Here is a 27,513-nt window from a genome sequence, read left to right as displayed (position 1 = left end):
CTGGGGGAGGGAAATTTGGATGTTGGAACAGCTGCTGCTTTTTTTCTGCACTTGCAGCTCCTCATCCCCAGCCCCCCACCCAATCACGTTCACTCTGGAGAGTAGCTCTGCGGGGGAGAGGTTGTCTGGCATTGTTGGGAACCAGCAGCAGTGGCTTCTTGGGTCCCATGGTGGTCGACTCCACCTTTGAGGAGGACACGTGCGCGGAGGCCTGCCAGGTTGGGTCATGTGGAAGGGGAGCGGTAGACGAGGAACGTATTTGATGAGTTCTCCTATGGATGGACTTCGCCCAGGTGTTCAGGTGGAGCTTTCTCTGGATTTACCTAGAAACCACTTTTCCCCTTAAGGGTCTTCGAGGGTCGGGTCCTCAGTAACTCGTTTTAGGATAACACTGCAGCCAGTCACTGTCCAGTTCCACTGACCTGGAGGCTCCTTGAAGGGAGAGAGGATCGTGTGCCCTCTGTGCTCAGCTGGCACTTGGTTCCTCTGCTGTGTGTCAGCCAGCTGCCTGCTTTGTGAAACACCCTCCTCTTTCACCATTGCTGTATAGGGACTGAATTTACTTCTTGGCCGCCTTGCGCTTTGCATCTCTGCAGGCACTCAGGATGATTGAATTTGGTTATTGTTGTTTTGGGACCTCTGTGACAAATGTCCACATAAACATGCAGGCTTAAGTGACCAATGAGGTGCCTCCATAGGCCAGACTCCTGGCCTGTGGAGTAGAGGGTTCACTGGGCTCTGCAGGATAAACACAGCGTTTGCCTTGGAGTCTGCAGCTGGGGCACAACACCCCTGTCTCAGCGTTGGCAGCCCCAGTCCAGGGGTTACTCACTGAATTGTGCCATTGCACTAGGGAGCCCAGCACAAGAGAAGTAAGTATTCACACAGCTCACGGAAGTTTTCATCTGAAACCCTGGTCTTGGTTGAGTAGGAGAAATAACCCTTCGGTTTGCCCATCTCAGTGTCATGTAGACAAAATCACTGGTAATTATAAGGGTGATGAAAATACTTTGACAAACTCTTGGCACAACTTGTTAATGCACACTGCTGACACGGAGATGTGCAGGAACTGTGTGGGCATATGGGGCCCCCGATGCCAGGCCTTTGTTTTTAGAAAGAGGGCCCTTCATTCCAAGTTGGGAGCGATTTGATCTTCTCGTGTGCTGTCGTTTCTCTGGAGCAGTGCAGTGGAAAGCACTTCCCCAGGTGTTAGGTTGGGGGAGAGGGTGGCAGAGAGAACTTGTGTTCCTGCCCTGGGATCCTAAGTGCATTTTGGGAGAGTCCCCTACTTGGCTCAGACTGTCTGATTCTTAGATTGCTTAGTAATTGGGAGGGCCTGGTTTCATTTTTAAGATCAGAGGTGATGGGTTTCTCCCCTTGGTTCCCTAGCCTTCTGCTGTGCGTGCCCTGCTTGTGTGGCTGCTCTTGCCTCCTTGATATTCTTGAGAACCCAGTGCTTGGCCTCCGGCAGGGGGGATGGGGCAGGCCTGGTTAGTGGAAAGCGATGTAATTGTTAAGCCTTGAAACTTAGTGGGTCAGGGTTTTGGTGCTGCCCCCTGGCCAGAGCAGCTGCTGTTGTCGATGGTGGCAGGGCACGGTAGTGTCCTGGGAAACCAAGAGGGAGAAGCTGGTTTTGAAGACTTCTGCCATGTTTTCACTTACCTGTTTCCATTTTGGGGCTTTAAGGACTCCTGCTTAGTTGTATATTAGTAGTGACATTAGGGTTTTAAGCCTCTTAACTTAGTGAAGACAAGCTAACTTGGGGCCTTCTGACAGACTTCCTTTTGTGTGGCAGGAAGGGTAAACTGGCTGCCTTGTTTTCTTGTTAACTAGGGTCGTGTCTGAAGAGAAATCCCTCATGTTTATCAGGCCCAAGAAATACATCATCTCATCAGGCTCTGAGCCTCCAGAGTTGGGCTATGTGGACATCCGGACACTGGCTGACAGTGTGTGTCGTTACGACCTCAATGACATGGATGCTGCGTGGCTGGAGCTGACCAATGAGGAATTTAAGGAGATGGGTGAGAGAGCATGGGTTATATTATTTTATTAATGAGTGATGAATGGAGAAGTACTTTAGGCACGTAGGGAGTAGCAGAAGTTCCTCATCCCCTGGTGAAGCTGGCTCCATCTTAGCTTCAGTTCGTTTCAGAATCACGGGCTCCCTTTGGAGATGAGCTGTTGGCTGTGGCAGGTTTGTGGAGATGGACTCTGAGTCTGCGAGCGGCTCATGGAGAGAGTGTGGGATTGATGAGGGATGTTTTCCATGGGCGTGGAAGCAGGCTTCCCCACTCCTGCCCAGGTCTGCCCTCCTCACTTATTCACCGCAAGGGAAGTGAAGCCCAGGGAAATGAAATGACTTCCCCAAGATCACAGGAGGCTCTGGTCCACGCAGCTTCCTGCGCTGGTGGTTTTTTCCTGCAGTGCCATTCAGATCCTTCCTTCAGCTGTGGCCTGCCTTCTCTCACAATAAACTCCACTCCAGCCAAGCTCCCCATCTTGTATTTTCACTTCTGTGATTCTCCTTAAGTCCTGCTGTAAACCTGGAGTGCTTTCCCTCTCACCTGTTCATCTCCGACCTGGCTGTCCTCCTAAGAAGCCATGCCTTAGTGCTCTGCCCATTGTCATCTCTTTTCTAGAAGTTACTCTTTTTTTTTTTTGACGAGGAAGATTGTCCTGGAGCTAACATCTGTGGCAGTCTCCCTCTATTTTGTATGTGGGATGCCACCACAGCATGGCCTGATGAGCAGCGTGTACGTCCGTGCCTGGGATCTGAACCTGTAAACCCCAGGCTGCCAAAGCACAGCATGTGAACTTAACCACTATGCCACCGGGCCAGCCCCAAGTCACTCATTTTTTGTGTATGCACAGCTCGGAGCTTCTGTACCTCATTTCCTTGCACCTTCCTGTGTTGAGGCCACGATGGAACCTAGGTTTCATCTTGCATGCTGCTTCTGATTGCTGAGGGCCCTGGAAGTATCGTGATGAGCAGGACTCTGAGGTCAGGTCTGCCTCGGTGTGAGATGCTATGAGGATGATTTAGCATTTGTGCTGGGAGTCCAGGGTGGGATAGTGGTGGCAGGGCTGTTTGTTTGCAATCTAGCACGTGGTAGATATTTACAAAATGTTTGACGGTAGATTCAGAGCCAGAAGGACCAAGACAGTGTTTTTGTTTTGTACCGATCCCTGAGCCTAGCACAGGGTCTGGCATGTTGTAGTTGATGGCTGCTTGTGCTTCCGTGCCTCTCACCTCTGTGAATGGCAGGCTGGAGTGTGCACTGAGCAGCAGAGTGGTTATTTTCTCCTTGTTTGATTACTCGGCTGTTTTGACAAATAGATTTCCTTCCTCATGGAAAGGAAATCTTGCTTTTAGTTCTTGGTGGCCAGAATGTCAGCAAGCCAGGAGATTGTTTTGCAGAATCTGTTTAGAAGTTTTCAGATTACTATGTTTCAGCTTCAAAGAATATAAAGTTCTTTGTGGCAGCTTTGTAAAGACCAGTGTAATAGTCTTAGGTGTCCTGTTTTCAGGCAGAGGGGACAGCTAGAAACACTGGAGGCTTCTGTGGATGGGTTAAGTAATGGGTACTGGGCCACCGCATCAGATTGAAAGGTAGTGTTCAATACTCTGTCAAGATAAATCACGCAGTTGTGTAACATAAATGGAACACATGCTTAAAGATGTTTGTCTTAGCTTTTACTGGTATTTTTAATGGTAAAAATTAATTATAGGGCATAGGATTGTATTTTCAAAGCCAGTGATGTTTTCAAAACTGGTAGGAGGAATTGAGATGAAAGAGCCTGGCCATGCAGAAACTGTCTCATAATTAAATAGGCTTTGAAATGATAGGGGGCTTTTTTGGATATGTGTTTAGGGCTTATCATAGTGTCAGCTCTGATGTGTTCTCCAAATTTTTAAAGACTCGAGAAGTGTTAATTCGATGGTTTTAAATTTACAAGAATGCATAAAAGTTGTTGGCTTTAATGACATTTCTGTTGTTTCTAGCCACTTAAGTGGTCTGTCTGAATATTTTTTATAACGTGTTTTTTCTTTCTGCATGAGTATTTTCATTGTAGGAAGTTTGGAATATATCCACAAATGGAAGGAAATAAGTCTTACCCCACCACCAGCTACAACCACGATAACCACTTGAAATTTATTTTTGATCATTCTTGCTTAAGAATGCGTCTTACTTGGTTCACAACAAGCCGTTTCCTTTGCTTTCGACATTCCTTGTGTTTGGGTCTTTCATCTGTCTGATTAACTATGCATCTCAACTTAGTAAATCCAGAGGGTGACGAAGGATAAACCAGGAAAAACATTGGAGTGCGCACAGTGAAGTCTGTTCTCAGAGCACCATTTTAGGCAGCAAGAAAGAATGTTTTTAAAAAAACACACCAAACCATAATATGTGGTTGCGGTTTTGCAGTCACTTACATGTTCGTTGTTAGGTATAATGTTGTAATGAAATGACAATTTAACAATGTTTGTATTTAATATCCTTGACCCCATTTGGGATTTATCTTGTGCTTTTCTACTTAGAACACTCCATCTTCAGTGTCTGACCATAAGGAACAAACTGTTGCCTGCAAGACTCTTTCTGCCTTTTGATTTGAAGATCCTTCCTTGGAAGGGTCTGAGAGGCATTCAGTAGGAAATATTTGGGCACTTAGGATGAATTTATTTATAATATTATTTATTCATTGTAAATTATTCATAAACATAAATAAACTGGTATTGTCCTACTATAATATTTACTAATATGGATTTATGAAAATGGGTTTGTGGCATTTTTCCTTCAGGAATGCCTGAGTTAGATGAATACACCATGGAAAGGGTCCTGGAGGAATTTGAACAGCGATGCTATGACAATATGAATCATGCTATAGAGACTGAAGAAGGCCTGGGGATTGAATATGACGAAGACGTTGTCTGTGACGTCTGCCAGTCGCCTGACGGTGAGGACGGCAATGAGATGGTGTTCTGTGACAAATGCAACATCTGTGTGCACCAGGTATGTGGGCAGTGAGGCCCAGAAAGAAGCCACTTGTGGTGTGAGCCCGTCTGCTGCTAGGGAGCCCAGGGAGGCTGGGGGTCTTCCTGCAGACGGTGGCCATTTTGCCGCTGTCCTTTCTGTGCCCTCTGGACAAGGTCTTTTTGTTCCTAATAGGTTCTTACAAAGTTTGAAGTATTTCCTGCTCCTTTTACATCCGGAAGAATAGAATCCTTGATAGGAAGCTTCTTCCTTCACATAATGTTTTTATTCCTATCCATAAAAGTCAGGTGTACTTAAGAAAAATATATGAGCCCCTTCTGCCCTGTTCTAACACTTGAGTTTAGGTATTGACACTGGAAAAAAAACATAGCAAACTCTTGAAAAGGTGGGTAGTTTGCTGTGTTAGTTTGTTAGGGCTGCCATAACAAAATGCCACACTGGATGGCTTAAACAACAGACATTTATTGTCTCACAGTTCTAAGGAGTATGAGCCTGAAATCGAGGTGTCAGCAGGGCCGGGCTCCCCCTGGAACCTGTAGGGGAGTCCTTCCTTGCCTCTTCCAGCTTCTGGTGGTTTGCTGACAATTGTTGAGCCTTTTCTTATAGCTGCACAACTCCAGTCTCTGCCTTTGTTGTCAGACGGTGTCCCCCTGTGTGCCTGTGTCTTCACACGTGGCTGTGTTCTTAGAAGGACATCAGTGAGATTAGAGGCCCCCCACTCTAGTAGGACCTCATCTTAACTGGTTACAGCTGCAAGGACCCTGTTTCCTATTTGGTCACATTCTGAGGTGCTGAGGCTAGAACTTACATCTTTTTGGGACACAGTTCAACCCATAACATTTGTTAACATGTTTACTGTATAAACTGAGCTGTTAAAGAAGAGGAAAGAGGCCCCTTTTCTTAAAAGTTATTTCCTGTCCTCACTGACACCAGTTGGATTTGGTGGGTGCTTCCTACCGTTCAGAAAGGTAAACCCTTAGACTTCAATAAGGCTGGGCACCAGGTGATTTTAAAATCCTGTGACAATCTCAGTCTCTCTAATCTTTTTTATTTATTATTTATTTATTTTTGGTGAGGAAGATTGTCCCTAAGCTGACATCTGTGCCAGTCTGCCTCTATTTTGTATGTGGGACACTGTCACGACATGGCTTGATAAGTGGTGTGTAGGTCCACGCCTGGGATCTGAACCTGCAGACCCTTGGCCACCGAAGCAGAGCTCGCGAACCCAACCACTATGCCACTGGGCTGGCCTCTATTTATTTTTTCAGTGCAATAATGAAGTGATTTGGATTTCTGTGAGGACACGTGTTCACATGCACACTTGTCATTTAAAAGGCTGTCCTGTGAGACTTTCTTTGAATTTGCCTGTTGATGCTGAGATACAAAACAAAAGAAAGACTCGTGTGGAATAGTTATTTGGGTGACCTCTCGGGAAGAAGAATCAAGTTTGCTCTGTGACATTCTTGATTATTATTTTCTTTGTTTCCTCTTTGGATTCCCCTCTGCCCAATGACTGCCCTGCTGTGGCCTTGCCCCAGCTCATCCTGACCCTGAGACATGCGACCACAGTTTCTTCCTTGGTCATGTGAGCGCCCATCCTGTAGCTCTGGATTTTCGAATTGTCTCGGAAGTTTCCTTGGGATAAGGGAGAATTCCTGTAGTGATTTTGTTATGTCAAGATCATGAGCGTTGTGACGACCATTGTTGCTTTTTAGTTGCTGGTGTTTCTTACTTGGATGATGTTTCTGTCTTTTCCCTGCCATTTTCCTTTTTTTGACTGAGAACATTTGTTTGAAAAAAAGGCTTCTGCTTGAAAACTGGTTGAACCCCCTGTTGTATAAATGAGCTAATGGATGTCAGGGTGGGCTGTGGAAGGTCCTCCTGGGGGTTAGTGGCAGAGTTGGAACTGGAGCTCAGGGACTTCGGACTCCCATCCACCCCCATCTGCATGCCTGGTCTTCCGTGTTTTCTGTGAGACCACGTTCTCTCTCTTCCTTAATGTTGACTCCGTTTTCCTTTTGAGATGTTCTTCATGGCTTGTCTTTAAGGCATATTTTATTTAATCTTGTAATTTAGCTTAGACTTGCTCTTCCAGTAAAAAAATTCTCTCTTCAAATGTGACTTTCTCTAGAATGCCTGATATAGAACTTTTTAGTATTTGAAAACTTAATAGTGTCATTTAGCGCTATTAAAAATTTTTTTCCTCTAAGTCAGTGTTGACAGTGGCTCATTCATGGCACTGACACAGCACCCCTAAGCTCCAGTCTCCTTGTTACTTAACTTCGCTCAGCTCTCATCCTTGTGGTTTCCTTTCTGCGTCCTGGATATTCAGATTGCAACGCGGCTGTGTTTTTCCTGTCTGGAGAATTGGAGCTATGTTACTCTCTGTCTCTCGACTTCCTGACTTCTGGTTCATTTAAGGACAAAGTTCTGAACAGTTTGGTGTTTTTAAAAGGCTCTGAACGTGCTCCCAGTACCATCAGGGTTTCCTTTCTTCACTTACTTAACGTTTGCCTTTTCTTTCTTTGAACTATCTTCATGACTTTAGTTTTAAAAGCCTTTATTTCTGCAGTTTTTGCTGTTTTGTGTAATTTTGCCATCTTGTGCGAAAGCAGGCTTTAAGTATCAGCTAAAGAGACCAAATCCTTTGTCCAGAATATCTTAGTTTTTGTGTTCATGTGCGAGAGTGTTGGGATCTAGTTAGTAGTTTGCGTAGCCCAGCGACTGAGGATGCTCTTAGTTCCTTTCCCATTTCCCGTTTCCATTGCCGTCTCATGCAATAGCTTTGGGAGACTCTCCACCGCTCTGTTTTTTTCGCGCTTTGTATCCCACCCACCTCAGAAAGTAGAGAGGAGTGGCTTCTCGTCACTTAGCCCTGGAGAGCGTTTTGAGGATTTACTGCTCAATAGTTAGAAACTTGCTGCAAAGCAGCTTTTCTGCAAACCTTTCTGTCCTCCAGTAGTTTTCAGGACCACCATGTGCGAAGTAAGTATGTATTCTCAGTCCCCTCCTGGCAGGCCCTGTGAGGCTGCCTGGCATTTTTCCTGAAGGGAGAGGGTCCCAGCTAGCTGGATGTGGGAGTGCCTCCATTTTGGTGTTGGTTCTGATAAAATCTTTCCGGGTGTTTTAAAATTAATAGATATAATGGCAAAAATAAGTCTTTTCTCTTTCTCTCTTTTCCTTGGGGCTGTGCTTGCTGTGGCTTTACAGGCCTGTTATGGAATCCTCAAGGTCCCAGAGGGCAGTTGGCTGTGCCGGACCTGTGCCCTGGGAGTTCAGCCAAAGTGTTTGCTATGTCCCAAGAAAGGCGGAGCTATGAAGCCTACCCGGAGCGGAACCAAATGGGTTCATGTCAGCTGTGCTCTGTGGATCCCCGAGGTAGGTGTGGTTCTTGGTAGTAGCTTAGCTCTGGAGGTCGTGGCTTATAGCTGGGAGTGGGGGAGGGGTAGGGAGCCATTCATAAATGGGCGGCCTTGTAGCTGATAAGTAAAAAGACACCTTTTAATTGCTACCCTTTTTTTCCCCTTAAACTGAGTCTCAAGCATATGATCGTCTTGTCATGGTGTGTAAATTTGTGGAAATGGTAACTGGAAGCAGCAGTGAATTAGACTCTTGGTTGGTGGTGTTTAAACTTCGCTTCAGATATCCATCACAGCTAACCCTCCCACTGCTGACACACGCTTCCAGGAGTGGACTGGCAGCATTCCTGGCTGTGGCCTGGGTGCGGCTGGGTCGGCTGTGTCCTTCCCCAGGGATCGGCTGTAAATCTTTGGGCCTGGCAGTGGTACATGCAGTACCGTCATGGTTAAAGAACCACTGCTCTAGGTCACATTTTTGTGATTTTTTATTAAAATTCTTACTTAGCCTCAACCTTTTTAATTTCAGATCTGGTCTAATTTATTTCAAGTCCCAGACCTTGACTAATTTAATTTGCATGGATCACTGTGAGAATATCATTTGTGATTCAAATGTCAGCATTTTTTGATGTGTGACTTTTGGTGAATTTTTCCTCCTGAGGAAAATTATCTGGGGATCATTTGGATTGAGGTTCCAAGACTTGGTCTCAGAGGCACTGGATCTCATGGTTTAGTATTAACAGGGATCCAGTTCAGTGATTCTGGCCAAATGCAGAGAAGATACCTTATTTATCTTGGTAGTTTTCCACTTTGACTGTAGTAAGCTTTTCTGACTGAAGAGAATGGTTTTCTGTAGCGAGAGATTTTAAAAGCAGTTTATATTTACTTATTCATGTTGACAACCTATTTAAATATATTTAAGATGGATTTTCAGTCTTGACCACTTCATTGTGGGCCAGAGGTGCAGTAGATTGCATTGTCCTGACCATACGCGTCTTTGCTGTCAGTCACTCAGGTGAGAAGTGTTTTTACAAACAGGGACATCTGTGTCAGATGACCCCCGGACGCATGGAGGGCGTGGGGCATTGGGACTGGCCTCTGGGCTCGCTCCTGCTGCTGGCCCTGAGCTGACCCCTGTGCTATCCTGACGCTTAAAGTGGGGGTTTGCCTGCCTGAGGAGAGCGAGTGCACCTTGCCACTATCAAGTAGGAGGGCTGCAGGAAAGAAACGGATCTTTAAGTTTCTATGTCTGTGTTCAGCCTTTGTCTGATGGCCTCTGCCACCCTGTCTTGCTATTTCTTGGGCCTCTAGGTGAGCATTGGCAGCCCCGAGAAGATGGAGCCCATCACAAAGGTGTCTCACATCCCCAGCAGTCGGTGGGCGCTGGTGTGCAGCCTCTGCAATGAGAAGTTTGGGGCCTCCATACAGGTAATCAGCTTAGTCAGCATAGCTTCATTTTCCCTCCCTGTGTTGCAGGGAGCAGGACGAGGTTGGGCTCTGCAACCTATTAGAATTTGGAGGTGGGACTAGAATCCAGGAAGCAGGACGAGGTTCTCACAGCCCATCAGAGGTTGCTGAGGAACGACTCTAGCCCCGAGCGAATACCTGTAGTTGGTGGCTTGTATCCAGTGTAACCAGAACCCCTGCTTTAACAATCACAGGGCAACTCGGAAGTCTGCTGAGCTGTAAGGCAATTCCAGTTTGTCTGTGGTTTCTCCCATTCTGCCCCAAGCCTGGCGTTGCAGCTCTTTCTACAGGCAGATACCTCCAGAGAAGAAGCCGAGTCTTGATGTGGGTGGGTTGGACACCTCCCACCTGTACTTACAGTGCCGAGTGGCAGACCTGCCTCTGGCTGCCTCCTGATGCTGTGGGTTTCCAAGGTGTGCGCACAGGGTGTGTCATACCTTAGGCGCACACTGTTTGAAGTCAACTTGGCATGCTGATGCTTTTGCATTTGGTAAAACAGAGACTTCCTTGGAGCACCAGCTGGGTAGAGGGACACCCACGAGGTGCTGTACCAAGTGTTCTTTGCAGAAGCTGTTATCTGAACACAATCTGGGCATCTTATTCTTTTTTTAATTTTTTTAAAAATTTTTCCTTTTTCTCCCCAAAGCCCCCCAGTACATAGTTGTATATTTTAGTTGTGGGTCCTTCTACTTGTGGCCTGTGTGATCCCGCCTCAGCCTGGCTTGATGAGCAGTGCCATGTCTGCGCCCAAGATCCAAACCAGCAAAACCCTGGGCCGCCGAAGCGGAACGCACGAACTTAACCACTCGGCCATGGGGCTGGCCCCCAGGATATCTTATTCTTTGTGGCACTTTGTGTGTGTGTGTGTGTGTGTGTGTGTGTGTGTTTGTGTTTGTGTGTGTAGCTTGTGTGTAAAAGTTTTGTCTGCATTTTCCATATCCACACGTTTAGAAAGTCACAAGGCAGATAGAATTAAGGAGAGAGAGAGAGATGGCATGCTGTGTATTTTTTCATGCTGTCTAAAACTCTGCTTAAGAAGTTAATTTCTGGGCCTCACCTTACTGGCATCTAGACAGTCATGACTTAGGAGGCCTGAAATGTTGTTGCACCAAGGTCTCCAGATGCGGTGTGTGGCTGACATTGGCCCTAAAGATCAAGGCCAGCTGTTCCTCTGGGAGGTGCCAGCTCAGGGCCACGGGCTCTCCCTCAGCCTCTGCTTCACATTCTGAGAGCAGACTGTCCAACTGCCAGTCCTGGGGTTTAAAGAAATAACCTCATTTGGTAAAATCAGTTTGTATTTTGGCTGATAAATATTTCTGTTGGTAGGGTATTCACTGACTGGTGGTTTTCAAAACTTTTCATTTTACATGCCGAGTAGTTCTACTTTTCTTCGTTATCACTTCCACTGGAGTTCAAGAATCAAAAATGTTAACAGAAATACTCAGAGGGTGAGGCATGAGACAGCTGGTGGGATTTGGCTGCAGACCTTGAAAACAGTGCCGATTTTTGTATGTGAATAGAATCTGTTTAAAACTAAAACATGACCAAGGCCTCTGGCCCCAGAGTTGTATTGGGAGAGAATGGGGGAGGAGGTTTTTAAAAGCCTCAAAATAAAAAAAGGCATAAAGCTGTGTATGTGTGTTTGTGTGTAGACGTACCTGTGTGAACACTTGCAGGAAACAAGCTATGGCAAAGCAAGGAACATGGAAATTATTTTCGTGTAAGTTACTTGATGTTCTCTGAGGAGAGAATTTATGCCGTTTCCTGAGCTCACCAATCCTGGTCCTTAACTGATGTTTACAAGAGATGGGCGAATGGGATCTTTGTTCCTCTTTTGAAGACAGACGATAAAATGACTTTTTTTGTTGCTGTTGACCTCTTTTTCCCAGAAGATTAATTCGAAGGAGAAGAGGCCAAGGAAGGTTGATGATTTTTTATATCTTCACAGAATGGATTGATTTTATTAAAGAATTCCTCTCTGAAATGTCTGCAGCTGTGAAGGCTCTGGGTTACGTTTCTGTAACATCTGTTTGCTGAGTCAACCTGAATAGGAAAACCCAGAGGAAGGCCATTTGGCGCCTTTACAAAGTCCTGGATAAATATTCTGCCGCAGCTCATTCCTCTTTAAGGTTGGAGCGCTTGGGTTAAGTGTAGCTTAAGCCAAACACAGACAGTGTCTCCGTCATCTGTTCCCACTTGGCTGCGTGCTAACAGGGAGGAGCACTCTGTGTTAATGAAAGTGGCCAGGTGTGTATGTGTGTGTTCTGCCACTAAAGCTGGGTTCACACATTTCTTGGAATTGAGGTTATTTATAGACAAAATTACAGATTGATGTTAGTTTATGTGCATCAAGTGTTTGTAATGGGGGAATGGTGAAGAGTTGGATTTTCTGAACTTCTGGGTAAGAGCGACTTTATAATAATGGAAGAAATCATGGCTGGCAGTGAGTCACCTCTTAAATACTGAAATGATTAGGGGAAAAACCTCAACTCAAGCCTCTGCCATTCGTGGTTATGCGATTCAGGGTCTGTTGAATGAGTTTAATTAAGCTTTTCAGCTGGCCCAGGGCCACTAGGTTCTGCTGCTCTCTGCAGCCGTGGCGTGCCCAGGGATCACTTGGCCTCACACAATACAGTGTTGCTTTTAAGGGACTGGCTTCAGTCACCACAAGGAACCTTCCAGGGATTCACCCCGCAAGATCAGACAGGAAGAAGTTAATCACTTCTCTCCTGCAGGCCTGTGGCTTGCTGCCTGATCAAAGCCACTAGATTGGAGCCCTGATGTGGCACTAGGGGGTGGGGGAGTGTTTAGCAGGGAGGGAAGGCAGAGCCCGGTGATGCCTTTCCTCGGGGTTGACCTCCCTGTGACCCACAGGAAGCAGGTCCCTCATGGTTCTGCAGTCAGTCCCAGAGGACGCTGGGAGCAGCCAGCGCTGCCAGGCGTGGCACACACAGGTGTTAGGGCTCGGCTGCACTGGCCTGGAAGCCTTTCTGCATCCGACGAAGCTTCCTCATGGGTGGGAGACATTTCTCTATCCCTCCTGTGCTGGATTCTCCCCATCTTCTGTTCTTTTTCACTCTTCGGGAGGTTTTATTCACTCTCAGTTGGGAGCAGCCGGTGGCTGCTTAGAGGAAATGTACCGTTTATTTTCCCACTTGTGCTGGGACTCTTCTTGGCTGGGGGTAAGAATGAGGATTCACGGTCCTTTAGGAACTTGACTGGTAGTCATTCTTCCTGAGGAGAGTCTTACCATTCAAGCTTTTTAGATAAACACTAAGAGAACTCAGATCTATAAGGACAAACAAGTCTACTCTGCATATCGAGCGCACATTCTTTTGAGTTATAATCTGAGTGCCAGACCACCTTTGTCTGCACGTGCCATTCGTATGATTGTGTCTGCTTGAGGTGGCTGTTTGGGTGCAGATGCTTTTCTGAGAGTTATGGTTTGGTTACAAAACCTTTCCTCCGAAGAGTTCCCTAAATCCCAGGCCTTACCTTATTTAAAACATGACTAGGTCTGCCAGGGTTAGTCCACGTAAAACTTTTCTGTCCCGGCACACGCTTAAAGTGCGGCCCTGCTTGTGTGTGTTTGTGTGTGTGCGTGCGTGTGCCTAGCACTGAGGGCTTTAGTCGCTGTTGTTCACACTCGTCTTTTCTGTGTGTTCTTGCCAGTGCTCTGTGAAGAACTGCCGCACGGCCTTCCATGTGACCTGTGCTTTTGACCGGGGCCTGGAGATGAAGACCATCTTGGCGGAGAATGACGAAGTCAAGTTCAAGTCCTACTGCCCGAAGCATAGCTCACATAGGAAACCCGAGGAGAGCCTCGGCGAGGGGGCTGCTCAGGAGAATGGGGCCCCTGAGTGTTCCCCCCGGGATGCGCTGGAGCCCTTTGCCAGCCTTGAGCAGAATCAAGAGGAGGCCCACAGGGTGAGTGTCCGTAAGCAGAAGCTCCAACAGCTGGAAGATGAGTTCTATACCTTCGTCAACCTGCTGGATGTTGCCAGGGCCCTGCGGCTGCCCGAGGAAGTAGTGGATTTCCTGTACCAGTACTGGAAGTTGAAGAGGAAGGTGAACTTCAACAAGCCCCTGATCACTCCAAAGAAAGACGAAGAGGACAATCTAGCGAAGCGGGAGCAGGATGTCTTGTTTAGGAGGCTGCAGCTGTTCACTCACCTGCGGCAGGACCTGGAGAGGGTAATGATTGACACTGACACCTTGTAGTGACTTAGAGAAGAAGATTGCACAGAGGCGACCGCTTGCCCAGAGCAAGGAACGGTAGCCAGTCCATTTACTGTCAGACCCTTGTACATACTGCAGCATGAGGTTGTGTTGGTTAAATATATTTATGGGCTGGTAAACTCATTGTACATACATGCAAGACTGCCACAGCGTGGGGAGCTTCTCTGATTTATTTTTAAACACTTTCCCATTAATCCTTGTTATTATTCTGCAAGATCAAATGGGGTGTGTCTTTTTTCCCCCCTTCATCCTAGAGCTAGAGGGAACTGAGCCCCAGGAAAATGACAAGGGCCTTGGCTCAGAATTGTTTACAAACTGTTAGAAAACCAGAAGGGAGTTAATTAATCGTGAGGGGGGCGGGCAGAGGTAGGAGAATCTCGTGTTCAGCCTGGGGAAACACGAGGTGCTGGTGATGGCTCCTTCAGGAGAGCTAAGCACTGCCTCTCTGGCCCTCTTTGTTTCTTGGCTGATTCTCAGGGGCATTCCCAGTGCTGTCACAGAGTGGAGCAGGCCGTGGGTGCTGGTGTGTGTGCGTGGACTCAGTACACATGCTTATCTGTTACAGAAGGTGCTCTGGGCAGTGAGGTGCTAAGTCATCACTGAGGCTGTGTACATAGATTGTGTGTGCGCGCCTGTGTCCGTGTCCGTGCGTGTGCGTGTTGGGTGGGATCCTGGTGCACAAGGCCATCAGATCTGTCTGAGGAGCCCCTAGTAATGCTCAGCACACTACTGTATCACACTACTGGATTGCTGAGTGTCATGGTGTTGGCTGCCTGGAGCCTCGGCTCATGGCCCTCCTTCAGCTGTTCGCTGCTTTGTGCCTCCCCCACTCTCCATTACCTTTAGAGTCCCAGTCTGGACCTCCCTCCTTGCTACAGAAATAATTAGGAGTGGGCTGTCTCCTCCCCAGGGCCTCCTGCTCCCTGTAGGTAGTTTCTGACTGAGCCTTGCTAATTGGGGATGTGTCTTAGAGCACCTTCTGCGTCAACTCCCCGACTGCAGCTACGATTAAATTCATTAGTGCGCAGGAGATGGGACTGAGGCTTTCCAGCCTGAAGCAGCCTGCACTGAAAGGAACCCAAGTGGCCTGAAACAGTTAATGCATCTCCCCCAAGCACCTAACTTATTAGCGGGGAGTGATTCACCTGCCTGGGAGAGAATCTGACTCATAGATGACTTGAGATGAGAGTGTAGGCAGAGAACAGGGACAAAGCGAAGTATTGAGCCGAAAGACCCAGATCTCACAGAGTCCTGCATGGCCCTGTTAGAGATGGCATAGGAGGGAGTGTGTGTTCACTAGAGACCCTTTTAGTCCATGACCCAGTGCCAGCTTGTCATGACGCCCCTTCCGGGACCAGGTTAAGATTCCGGATTCAGGCGGAACCAAGGCGGAGCAGGAGGAGGGTTTGTGACGCTCTCCTGCTCCCGTGCCCCCCCTGGTGGTGAGTGTGAAGAAGACCTTGCCTGAGCCACATGCATGTGTGGCATTTTTGTTAAGAGATGAGAAAGGGGTTTGGAAGGATAAACTGGAATCCTGGTGGGAAGCCATTATCCCAGCCCGACAACCGCTGTACTTGGGGTGCATGAGCTGTGGAGTCAGATAGTCCTCAGGAGGGAGGACGAGAAGTCTAATGTTTGGACTGTGTTTGTCTCAATCACCACAAAATAAAAGTGTAGAAAATGCTTGTGGTGTACTAACTCTTTTCTGTACTTAAGTTACTCAGATTAACTCGCACTTAAAATTGAATTCTAATATTTCTTTGGAGTCATCACTGTTGCTTTTTAAGTAGAATGATGCCAATGATGTATGAGAAACAGGGAATAAATCAGGATTTGTGTGTGTGTGGCATTACTTACATTTAGTCTATTAAAGAGCCCAAGAGATTTTAGGGAATTTAGTGTCAGTTTAAAATGGGTCTATTATAATGAAAAATGTGTTTTCCATAATTTGCCATGAGGCCTGTGATGGTGGAGGCTTTAAAAATATTGAAATCTCTGCTGCACCCCAGAGAGTTGCTCAGTTATTTGTAATTATAAACAAATGTGTCAGACCAAAGGCTCATCAGGGCAGAGGTGACAATGAGAACAAGTCATAAATGACTACTTTGTTTTTCAAGTAAGTTGGAGCTCTGCCCATTTCACACAATAGCAGTTCACGGCAGGTATGCAGGATCAGTCACTACCTGGGACTGTACTCGAGGCACGTGGCCATTCCTAGGCTGACAAAGGAGTAGTCTTCATTAGAAATGCCAGCAACTCTGATGAACGATAATGGTAATTGCTCCTTCCTGCAAATATACACCTCAGGGCATTTTGCACACTGAATGCCAGTTCTGGATCAGAAAGTTAGAGGACAGGAATGGATTCAGGAGGGTTTGGGAACCCGAAGATGCGATTGCTGATGTCTGGCAGGTGGCCATGTCAAGTTTCCAAGGCCACTTCACTCTGGTGGGATTCCTTTCCCCTAAACATTATCTTCTAGAAGATGCAGTGAACGTGAGTTCAGCAAATGCGTGCTTGCTCAGATGAAGACGTGCGACAGCTGCACTTGTGGCTAGGGCATCGAAAGGGGCCGGGTCCTGGGGGACCGTCCTACTCAGCACTCAGTGGAAAGGGTCACCTTTAAAAATCTGATGGAGGCTCCAGTCATCCTTGAACAAAAGGCATGTTAAGCTTTAGGGTTGCAAGCAGTGTTTGGGATTCCAGAAAACCCCTTGAAACCATTCTTCGATTCCTGAGGGCAGTGGTTCTCAAATTGTCCCAACCAGCAGCAGCATCACCTGGAAACTTAATAGAAATGCCAGTCTGTGGACCCCACCTCTGAGTCCAGAAACCCTGGGCGTTGGGGGCCAGCGTTCTGCGTTTTAGGGCCCCCACACGTTTCTCTTTGAGAACCACTGCTTTCGCGGAAGGCCTGACTCAGGTTTAACATGGTGTGAGAGTGCAGTCAAAAGTGGGTTGTGGGAGAAGATGAAGCAGGGGAGAAAGTCTGGTCCAGCTGTGCACAGGAAGGGCGAGGCAGGTATGTTTTGAGGACAGACCCTCAGTTCAGCTCCTCATGCAGGGGCTGCTGATGGAAGTTGTCCTGTGAGGAGTGTTTTGTGTGTAACGGAGGTAAGGTTTAGGGCGCTCGCTATTAAATGTGCTCACCTGTGCTCCGGTTATTCGGGGGCTGATTTGTTTCAATTGAAAATTAACCCTGGCCTTTGCTTTTTGGGGTTATACTCCGATGCTTCTCATCGGAGATCATGGGGAGTAGAAGTGGGATTTCCCACTTAGCAGCCAGGGTGAAACCCTTCCTGGGGGAAGTGGTTGAAGCCACCAAAATTAAATTTGAATAATATACAGAGTTCAAGTTCTCTAGCTTCCTTCTTTTCTATTTCCATGGATAAATGTTTATCAATTACGAGAGATGTGTCTCTGTTGTACCTGACCTGAATAGGCAAGTAACCTGTCTACTCTTAGGATGTTAGAAGATTTGTTTCCATTTCCTATTTCCAGAAGTTGGATTCCCTCTCTTAATGTAAAAACTGTTCTGTGTTTGTTTTTCCAAAAGTTTTCAATCTATGATAAGGATCTAGGTTCGACCCCTTCCTCTTTTCGAGCTTCCACTCTTAATCTCCCCTGGGGGGAACAGTATTTATCTAAGAGAATAGCCTGTTAGCCACCCCCATCCCTAAATTGGTCAGGATTTTTGTAAAGGACACCTGCTTCCTGGGAGTATGAGGCTGTCAGAGAAAGAACGTGCGTTAACCATCAAAATATTTACTTTGAGACAGGAAGAGTGATTTTCTTTTCAATTCTTTAATTTTAAGATATATATATGTATATATATATTTTAATCAAGAAGAGAAGTGTTAGGAGATCCTAAATGAATAGTGAATCAGTTAGGGTCAGGAGAAGCCTGACTTGGCGTTCCTGCCTTAGGCCAGGAAATTACACCATGATGCAAATGTGGAAGTCAGCAGGCTTGTTCCTCTTAATGCCCCATGTCCTCTTGCAAACAAGACTGCCTGGAACACAGCTAGGGGAAGAACAGCTGTAATTGTGAGGGTTCTGAAAGGAGTGAGGACGCTAGAGGTGTCAGTACCTATGGCTTGTTGCCATCCTCAATGCCAAAAGAAAAGGCTAGTGACCTTCGACCTTCTTCCATGTCGAGGAAGGTGGCAGGGGAAGGGATTGCCCCAGCATAAAGAAGAAGGCTTTTAGGAGATGGAGTCATGCCTTTGACACAGGAGCTGATGGGGAATACATAGTCACTCTTCACTCCTGCCTCTGGGCTAACTGGGGAGCTCTTGTCCACATCTTCCTGAAGAAGGGTTTAATTGTATATCTGGTTTGTTGCGTTTGACATTTGTGTTTTCATGTAATCTAGTTGGGTTTACAACAGGTTTTAGGACTGAAGGATTTAAGGAGGTTTATTGACTAAGTCATTAAATTTTGTTCCTGTATTGACTGATCACAGGTGGCTTTAAAAATGGGGAACGAGTTTAAGTGGCGGTTAGTACTGGTTAGTGAGACTGTGTGTGTAATTCCCCAGTGGTTGCACGTCAGATGCAAAGTGGAGCTCTTAGCACTTGGGTCTTTTCAGGTACTTACAAATGAATCAGGAAGAGGACAGCATCAGTTTTTCAGGTGGTGAGACAGACCTGGACTTGAGATGTTGACCCAGCAAATCAACGGCAGGAGCAAGAAGGACATTTCCTGGGCATTCACATTCTGCAGTACACTTGAGCTAACTGTCAGCTCCAGGCATTTCAGAGTTCAGAGTCTAGTTGACATAAGAAGCTTATGTGGCTTCTTGGTGACCACTTGGTCTTCTAGTGGGCCCTGTGCAGGGTCATCTCTGGGGAAGCTCCTCTGATGGTCCTTGACTGTGTGCTTACCTAGTTCCATCTTCAGAAGATGCTTGATAAAGTGCAGCAGAGGTGGCTTCTGAATTGCTCTGAAGCCTTTGACAATAGAATTCATGGGAAGAGGATAGTGAGGGGAGAGAAGCAGAGTCCCTTGGCAAGTCTAGACTTGGACACCAACGGTCTCTTGGCCGGGATGAGCTGGGTGTGGCTGAGGAGGCAGGGCTTTTTGTCGAGTTCTGTAGGTGTTCTTCCTACAGCCTCTCTTCTGTTGCTGCTGCCTACATTGAGGGGTATATGTGGAATCCTTCAGCCCAAAAGGAGGAGATTAGATGAAATGTTTAAAGTACATTTTGATTTCCAATGTCAGTCAAGGCGCTAGTAGGACACATCTCTCTTAGGTAAAGAAAAACAAGCATCGAAGTACTGTTCTAATGTGTTTTCTTACTTAGAATCTTTATTCTCTACATTCTAGGTTCGGAACCTCACTTACATGGTGACCCGCAGGGAAAAGATTAAACGATCTGTGTGCAAAGTCCAGGAACAGATATTCAATCTTTACACTAAGCTTTTGGAGCAAGAAAGAGTTTCAGGTATGCATTAAGCCCTTGTAGGTGCAACAGTAGAGCAGGGGTTTGTAAGCGGTAACACTCTGTTAAGGAAAAAATAATAGTTTCTTTAAATTTCTCTTATCTGGCCTATCGAAGAATCTAAGAAGCACAGACTTTCATATCTAACGAAAATCTTCAGGCCTTTGAGGCCTCCTGGTACAGGGGAAAGGGCTATGAATTTGGCCTTAAAATATGGGTCGTCTTACATCCTCTACTCACAGGCCAAACACAAGCAAGTGTTAAGTTTTGAGTCTCCCCCATTTCCTCATATGTAACATGACGATGAGATCTCAAGCTGCCTCCAGGGAACAGCTGTGAGATTCAAATGAAACAGTAACTTATATTGAAAAGCAATCGATAAATGTAAGGTATGATGGAGATACCTAGAAAGACTTACAGATTATCTAGCCTTTGGATCTACCTGTTACATAGGGTAAATATAATTTAAGACTGTGCTTAAGATACATGTCCATGTTAGGTAACATTCATAATGGACTTTTGTGGTGTAGGTGGAATTTTGGATATTTTTGAGTTTCCGCACAAAGTGCTTATTTATTTAGTACCTTCTATTTTACATTGCTCTGGGCTAGGCAAAGGGGAAGAGAAAAGTGAGCTATATACTTCCTCCACCTTGGAGAACATGTCAGTTACTTGGCGATCAAGTACAAAGTTGGGCAAGTTGTGAAATTTCTTTGGGACTCTGTTGATCTATGAACGGGGTTTGGTGCAGAATCCTGAGCTCTCAAGTGCCTTTCAGCACTAACGTTCTGTGATCATAAGCCCCAGAAAGCAAGTATTTTAAGGACTTCAGGGAAGGAGATCTGTTGAGTGTGGATCAGGCAGAATCATGACTCGTGGAGCAGGTAGGTCTTGGGTGAGCATGTCTCTGCTGCGCTGGTCTGCCCTTCAGAGGTACAGCAGCAACATTCGCCCTGCTCGGTTTTACGGAGTCACCGTGGGCTCATTTATTTTCTGCTTTTGTGGCTTTTTGTCTCTGTAGATTATTATGACATGCAGGAACGACAGAGAAGTTGTTCTAACCTATTATGTTGAAATCCAAATTCTGCTTTACCTAAAACTAACCAGATTTATGTGACTAGAGGTAAATTTGTCAGCTGAACAAAGAAAAAAGCTTAGGGAGTTTTAAATGATATTCTTGAAGTGTTAATAGTTTTAATGGCATTAACTTAATAATATTATCCTAGATAGCTTCTTCCCAAGAGTAAATATTTTCCAGATGTATCAAGCTTATATCATTAGCTAGAGTCTAGAGTTTAGCTGTAAAACTTTTAAAATAAATTTTTCTAAGTAGGGTGTCATATGTAAAAGCGGTTTGATTCAGATTCTTTAAAGTGAATTTCTGCCTTTTCATTATTCTTACCTGACTGCAAATAAACGGGACCTGTTCTGTCCCTTGCCCTTGTGTCTTTGTGTAAACAGCCACATGGAAGTCTGTTTGGTGCAGGTCACCCGACCTCCAGCTAGCAGAGGCTAAGCGGCTGCTGCCTGCGATCATTTGATGCAGTTTGTGCCTGTGGAGTTTTGCCATTGGAAGGCTTTCTGTGACTCTTGTTAGGTCGTTATGTAATGAGTGATTACTTATAAAAATAAGCTGTAAAGAGCATTTTCATCTGATTTCACTTACCAGTCATTTTTCATGGATATTACAGGCAGCTTTTTGCATTTCATGGCTGAGGTTTTTACTTGGGTAAGTGATTGAGAGTCTTAACAAAGTTAGGAAGTGTTTTCTGTAACAGAGCTGTAATGTAGATCTACATTCAGAAATCCTACTGCTATCCCAGAAAAGGAAAACACATCCTGCCTTCCCTCTGAGATATGAACCATACTAGGTCTGATCGGCTGAAAGCAACATTAAACTTCCTGTGGGATGCCACAGGGAGTGAAGTGGAAAACCTTTAGGATGCCTTTTTTTCTTTTCTTTTTCTTTTTCCTTCCAGTTTTAGACTTTCAGTTTTGTTCTTACTCATACCTCAAGTCAATCGCCTGCCTGTAAGATAGATGATTGCAAGTGAAGCAGAGCAGATGGCTGTGACTTATATGTGTCATTCAGGGTCCATGGTTTAAACTCTGTTGTGTGATTCTGAGAATGGGTAGGGCCATTCTGCTGGATGAGAGCATCCTCAGTGGAGATAGTCCGTACAGGAGACCATGAGTCGGAGGCTCTTCAGAGACATGGATTCCAAGTCAAGTAGATGGAAATCAGAGTTCAGAAAATGTCACTTCCCCTTACCTTTCTGTTTTCCCACAGTAGGTGATTCAGAAATATAAGTGTGGTGTGACAGTTGACCCTAACGTTTGACTCTTGAGAAAGGAGGCATTTCCAAACCAGCAGATGGTAGAACACCCTCCCCTGTGGTCATGACAATTCTACGTTTAGAGTTGCTGGCTCTGTTCTGTTTATGCACAGTGTCCGAGTCTGTGCAGCAGTAGGTTCTCATATGGGTTCCTGCCTGGTATTCTGGGGTGGAACCTTGTTTTCCTGGTGGTTCATACTTTATGGGAGACAGAAAACACGAAAACTGCCCTTTGTAGATGCTCTGGAGGCTCTTGCAGAAGCCTGGCCCTTCTGATGTGCTCCACTGTAGTAGGAATTCACCCAGTGTTTTTCTAATTGAGGGTTACAATTTATTAGTGGGTTATAAGATGAATTCAGTAGGTTAAAACAAGCGAAATAGAGCAGAAAATGTCAGAGTGCAGATCAAATGATGGAGGCTAATATTCCATAAAAAGTGAGCTTTTACTAGCTTATGTTGTGAAATTTAGTTCTTACTGTGATTTGCATAAAAAATGTTTGAAAAACACCAATTTAACTTATCCTCATGTCGAATGACAGTTCAGTTTAATTTCGCAAATGGGTTTTACATATAATAGTAAACATTTTTTTTAAACATGTACTGTGTGTCAAGAATGATTTTAAACACCTTCCTTTATTCATTTCACATATTTACATGTATTTATCCTCATCATACACCTGCGAGGGTCTGGAAACCCTGAGGTAAACCTAAAAAGCCCCAGCCCCTGCCCTCATGCTCCCCCGCCAGAGGGAGGCAGGCGACTGGCGCCAATGGAGCACGCGGTGCCGGTGCTCTCCATAACCAGGGGGAGGGGTGGAGGCAGTGCCTGACCATTAGACAGATTCTGCAAGGATTCCCTTTTGAAAATCAGATCAGTTCTTTTGTTTTAAGGAAAATCTATTCCTTGAAAAGATGTTTCATGAAAAATTACATGAATGCCAGCTATTTTAGAAGATGGAGCGTACCAAGTTGAGTATGCAGATGGAATGCAGAGACACACTGAGTGGCTGTATGTTGTACCAGTGGGTGGGAAGTTTGCATTAATAGGGCTGTGCTAAGGGTCTCGAATTTTATTCTTTGGGATTTGCTTCTACTGTAATTTTTCTTTATTTGTGGTTTTATGTTCATAGGTGTGCCTTCTTCTTCCTGCTCCTCCTCCTCACTGGAAAACATGCTTTTGTTTAACAGTCCTTCTGTGGGCCCTGATGCTCCCAAGATAGAGGACTTGAAGTGGCATTCTGCATTCTTCCGGAAGCAAATGGGGACTTCCTTGGTTCATTCGCTGAAAAAGCCCCATAAGCGAGATCCACTGCAGAACAGCGCTGGGAGTGAAGGCAAAACTCTGCTGAAGCAGCCAGACCTGTGTGGGAGAAGGGAGGGCATGGTGGTCCCAGAGAGCTTGTTGAGTTTTGAAAAGACCTTTGCAGAAGCGCGTCTCATCTCAGCACAACAGAAAAACGGTGTGGTGATGCCAGAGCATGGGAACAGGAGAGACCATCGTCTTCATTGTGATCTCAGTAAGGGAGACTTAAAGGACAGACCTTTTAAACAGAGTCACAAGCCTCTCAGGTCCACAGACGTGCCCCAGAGGCATCTGGACAGCACACGAGCTGCCACCTCCCCTGGAGTGGGGCCGTCAGCACCTGGCACACGGAAGGAGACAGTGCCCAAGTGCAACGGCTCCCTCGTCAAAGCAAACTGTAACCAGCCTGCAGTCAAAGTGCCTACAACGCCTGCCAGCCCCGTGAAAAACTGGGGAGGATTCCGGATTCCAAAGAAGGGGGAACGGCAGCAGCAGGGAGAGGCTGAGGGGGCCTGCCACCAGCACTCAGACTACCCCTATCTGGGCTTGGGCCGAGTGCCAGCCAAGGAGAGGGCAAAAAGCAAATTAAAATCTGACAATGAGAACGACGGGTACGTCCCTGACGTGGAAATGAGTGACTCAGAGAGTGAGGCCTCAGAAAAGAAATGTATACACGCCAGCAGCACTATCAACAGGAGGACAGACATCATCCGGAGGAGCATTCTGGCCTCTTGATGAAACGGGTGGCGTGGGGGTGCTGGGGGCTTGTCGCTGAGTCGTTAGATGAGAGCTCTGACACAGGGGACAAGCAGAAACCCATCACTCCTGAGATACACACATTTACTTGCAATTCAGATTGAATTTTTTTTTCAGTCATTTATAAATCATTGTTGTGAGAATTGTGTGTTATTTGCAACTTATTGAGGAAACACAAGAGTAGATTGTAACTGTAAGACACCGCTAAGACTCTAGAGGCTGAATTAAACACTAAAATGAGAATGAGTGAAATAAGTTTTTAAAGAGGGCAAGGCTTAAGTAAGCCTCAGGAGTTTTTATTGCCCTCTTTATTCTTCCCAAAGCACAAACTCTTGGTTACCTGAATATATGGAATCAGATATGGTTCTTGAGAGACCCTCATGTACCATTTAAAAGCCCATAAAACTTACTTTCTAGGACTGTGATAGATCTCGAAATCATATTTATACTTTGGCCCACAAGGCTGTTTTTGTTGCATTGCAGTATACAGGCAGCGTCAGAACCTCTAGGGAATGCATGTGTAAATACAGCAGATGGGGGAGAGGATTTAACAAGGGCCATCACTGGACGATCTGAAGGGGCAGGGTAGAGCTGCTTCAGCTTGGAGATTTAGGGGAAATGCAACAAGATCCTGCGCCTGAAGCCCTTGAATGTGTTGTGGGTATAGGACTGGTGGAGAGTGAAGCCGATGGAAACTTCTGTCTATGAGAAAGGGCAGTTGAGGTCTCATTTTTACCAGTCCTCTTGACCTTCCTCTTTCCTACCCTAACCACTGCCTTTTGGGCCAGCTTGGGATTTCCCTGGCCATCGGCAATACCTGGCCATCTGGCTCCCAACAATACAATGGCTATTCAAGTTCAAATGATGAACTTCCAGACTCTGGTGACTCATACTTCCCAGAGCCGACCACTAGTGCATATGTCGGGGAATCTGGGCTTCCAACATGAACGGATTCCTTAAGAAAAAGGAAAAAAAAAAGAGAAAAAAGAAAAAAAGTGAAATAGGTTATATTTTAAAAACAATAGGAAGGCAATAAGTTGCGATATAACCTCTTACCATTGACCAAGGTTATACAGGAAAGAGACTGAAGTGTAATAGGTTTTCTGGAGTCAGAGTTCTAAGCTGTAATTCGTAACTTGGACTTTCTAATTGCAAATGGCAATAAGTAGTAAGTTATCAGCAATAATAAATTTAGCATTAAATTTGAGTACAATGTTCTTTTTTGCACTCACTGCAGTGCGTATGTATTAAGACAGTGGATAGTGTTAAGGTCCTGTTAATTTTCTTTGGAATTCAATGTAGTTGTGAATCAAACTAAGAAAGAAAGTTTAAATAGCAATGAGATTTAGAATTATGGGCACTTGGAACAAGCCCAACTTCCCCTAAAATACCCCTTAGTTTGTTACTATCAGTATTCGGATTCCTGATTCATTTATACATCTGTTTCCATGTGGCAGGGACATTCTGATACTTAATGAATAATGCTTTGAGTTCTGTAGTTAACTTTCAAGTCTTCCAGATGATTGTCAACAACAACAAAGGCTTATTGAATTCCATCTTGCTATGCAAGTTTTATCAGATGATCAAATAGTAGATCCGATGCATCCCCATTGTATGTATGACATTTTCAAACCAAGTCTTAACTTTTCAAATACATTTTAGTAGCTAATTCAGGGGAGGGGAAAGAATGACCCAGGTTTTTAGATTGACTATTTTTGAGCTATGGGGCTCATTTTGAAAGACTGCTGTCCAGATAAGCTGTTGCTACAGATATTAGAAATTTCTTATGAATCCAAGTTGTATATTCACTCATAGCATAATTTAAAAATCAGTTTTGCATATGAGCAAAAACCTTTTGCTGGGTACAGAAGAAGGTGGACTCTCTACAGTTATCTTTTGACTACAGCAACAGCTCTGGGTGAGAGTAGAATATATAGAGGGATAATTTGTCAAGCCATAGAAAGAAAAATCTAAATTCTAGTAAGTGTATGACCTCTCACCAATTTAAGAGGTACCAGATTCATTTGCACTATTAGGAATGCTAGTTTCGTGCAAAAACAATGCCTTACCTGTTTTTTCCCCACATTTAGGTTGAAAAGCTTTCAAACGTTCCAAGTTATGCTGAACCAAAAACCAAACCAAAACAAAACAAAACAAAAAAATAAAAAAAACCCACACAAAAACAAAATACACAAAAATAAAAAGCCCACACTTTATTCCTACTTTGAAATGCAAATGGTCTAGAGCGCGGTTTCTCTGACAGTGTAATGATAGCTTTGTAAGTCAGTTCCACGTCCTGCTGGGAACTCTGTATGAGGTGGCCAGGAGCAGCAACCAACCCCACCTAGTAACTTGCACTCTATTAGTAGGGAACCATTTGCTCTTCTTTTCTTTTCCTTCTTTTTTTTTTTTTTTTAAGGTTTATCTTTCCTTGTGCATCCTGACCAAGAAATATCTTTGATTATGATCAATGTATTATGTCAAAATGTAGGCTAGTTAAACTTTTGTAAAGTTGCCTGGAATGTCATTTGTTAGGTTATAAACACAAAATCTAAATGAAGGGTTATATGTGTTGTGTACAAATCTTAATTATTTTGAAATGGACAAACTTGTCATTACATTTGTAACCTTGTACAGAGGATTTTTCACTATGTGCCTAGCTTGGTGTCCATTCAGCTAAAATTGAAAAAAAAAGGTGCATGAAGAGTTAAAAATCAGAAATTAAACAAAGTATATGTAGAGATGACTATTTTATATTACATGGCCCAATCCTGTATTTATTTCTATCCCCTTTTTGAAAGTATTTATAAAACTAGTTGAGGACAGCTGTATTTTTTTGTTGAACTATTTAGTAGAATTTGTGCCTTTTTGTCTGTATGTGAATAAATGCTGTACATTTTGCAATACATTTTTAAGTGTCTTCTGAAATCTGCTTTTTCTAAATACTTAAAAGTCTATATGACTTAGTAGTCCTGAATCAGTGTATGTCAACTGTCTCATAATTTAGATCAGGAGTGAGAACATTCTGGAACATAAGATTATGAAGAGCACAGATTCACTGGCTGTTTTCTGGCTCAACTCTGATGGTGAGACACTGAAAAATGATAATGGTTTGAGTTTTGTCTTCCCCACCTGGAGCTCTTTCCAGAATACAATTTTAGATCTGAAAACAACCGGTTGTCAAAGCAACGTAAACTTCAGAGTCAGAGAGACCTGTGTTTAAAGGCTGAACTATAGTTTACCAGCCATGTGACCTTGGCCAAGTCACCTAACCTTTATAAGACTGTTTCCCTTGTGTAGAAAGAGAATAACATGCACGATCTTCCTGGGGTGGTTGTGATTCTTCAAGCAGGTCACAGAGCAATGCCGCTAAAGAATCTTAAGAGGCAGTTAGCAAATCATAGGCCATTATTTTTGTGATTAGGAACAAGACATTGATTTCTCCAGCATGAGGTTGACTGATGAGACTTCTGAGGCAAAAAATGTTATTCCTGAATGACAGGATGACTGTATTTATAAGGCTCTTTAAAAAATTTTTCAGAAAACAGTTTCCTTAAATACGGTCCTTTGATCAGAATTCTGGAACCCTAGGGCAAAGAGATATTATCTGCATTCTACA

The 27,513-nt window shown here is 44.9% G+C and overlaps 1 protein-coding gene across 11 annotated transcripts in view; it reads left to right on the top strand.

Moving 5' to 3' along the window:
* Positions 1-26,802, top strand: part of JADE1 (jade family PHD finger 1) — a 57,804-nt gene extending 31,002 nt beyond the window's left edge. For all 11 annotated transcript variants that reach the window (XM_070609070.1, XM_070609074.1, XM_008521411.2 and 8 more), the window contains 7 exons: positions 1,834-2,021; positions 4,801-5,012; positions 8,205-8,372; positions 9,662-9,778; positions 13,490-14,011; positions 19,385-19,502; positions 22,966-26,802. In XM_070609070.1, the coding sequence (XP_070465171.1) occupies positions 1,834-2,021; positions 4,801-5,012; positions 8,205-8,372; positions 9,662-9,778; positions 13,490-14,011; positions 19,385-19,502; positions 22,966-23,873 (2,233 nt within the window). In that variant the 3' untranslated portion in view covers positions 23,874-26,802. The remainder of the gene's footprint in view (positions 1-1,833; positions 2,022-4,800; positions 5,013-8,204; positions 8,373-9,661; positions 9,779-13,489; positions 14,012-19,384; positions 19,503-22,965) is intronic.
* Positions 26,803-27,513: the final 711 nt, after the last annotated feature.

This window comes from Equus przewalskii, chromosome 2 (genome assembly GCF_037783145.1).
Source record: "Equus przewalskii isolate Varuska chromosome 2, EquPr2, whole genome shotgun sequence".
Taxonomy (NCBI): Eukaryota; Metazoa; Chordata; class Mammalia; order Perissodactyla; family Equidae; genus Equus; species Equus przewalskii.
This window is presented reverse-complemented; position numbering and strand designations above follow the sequence as displayed.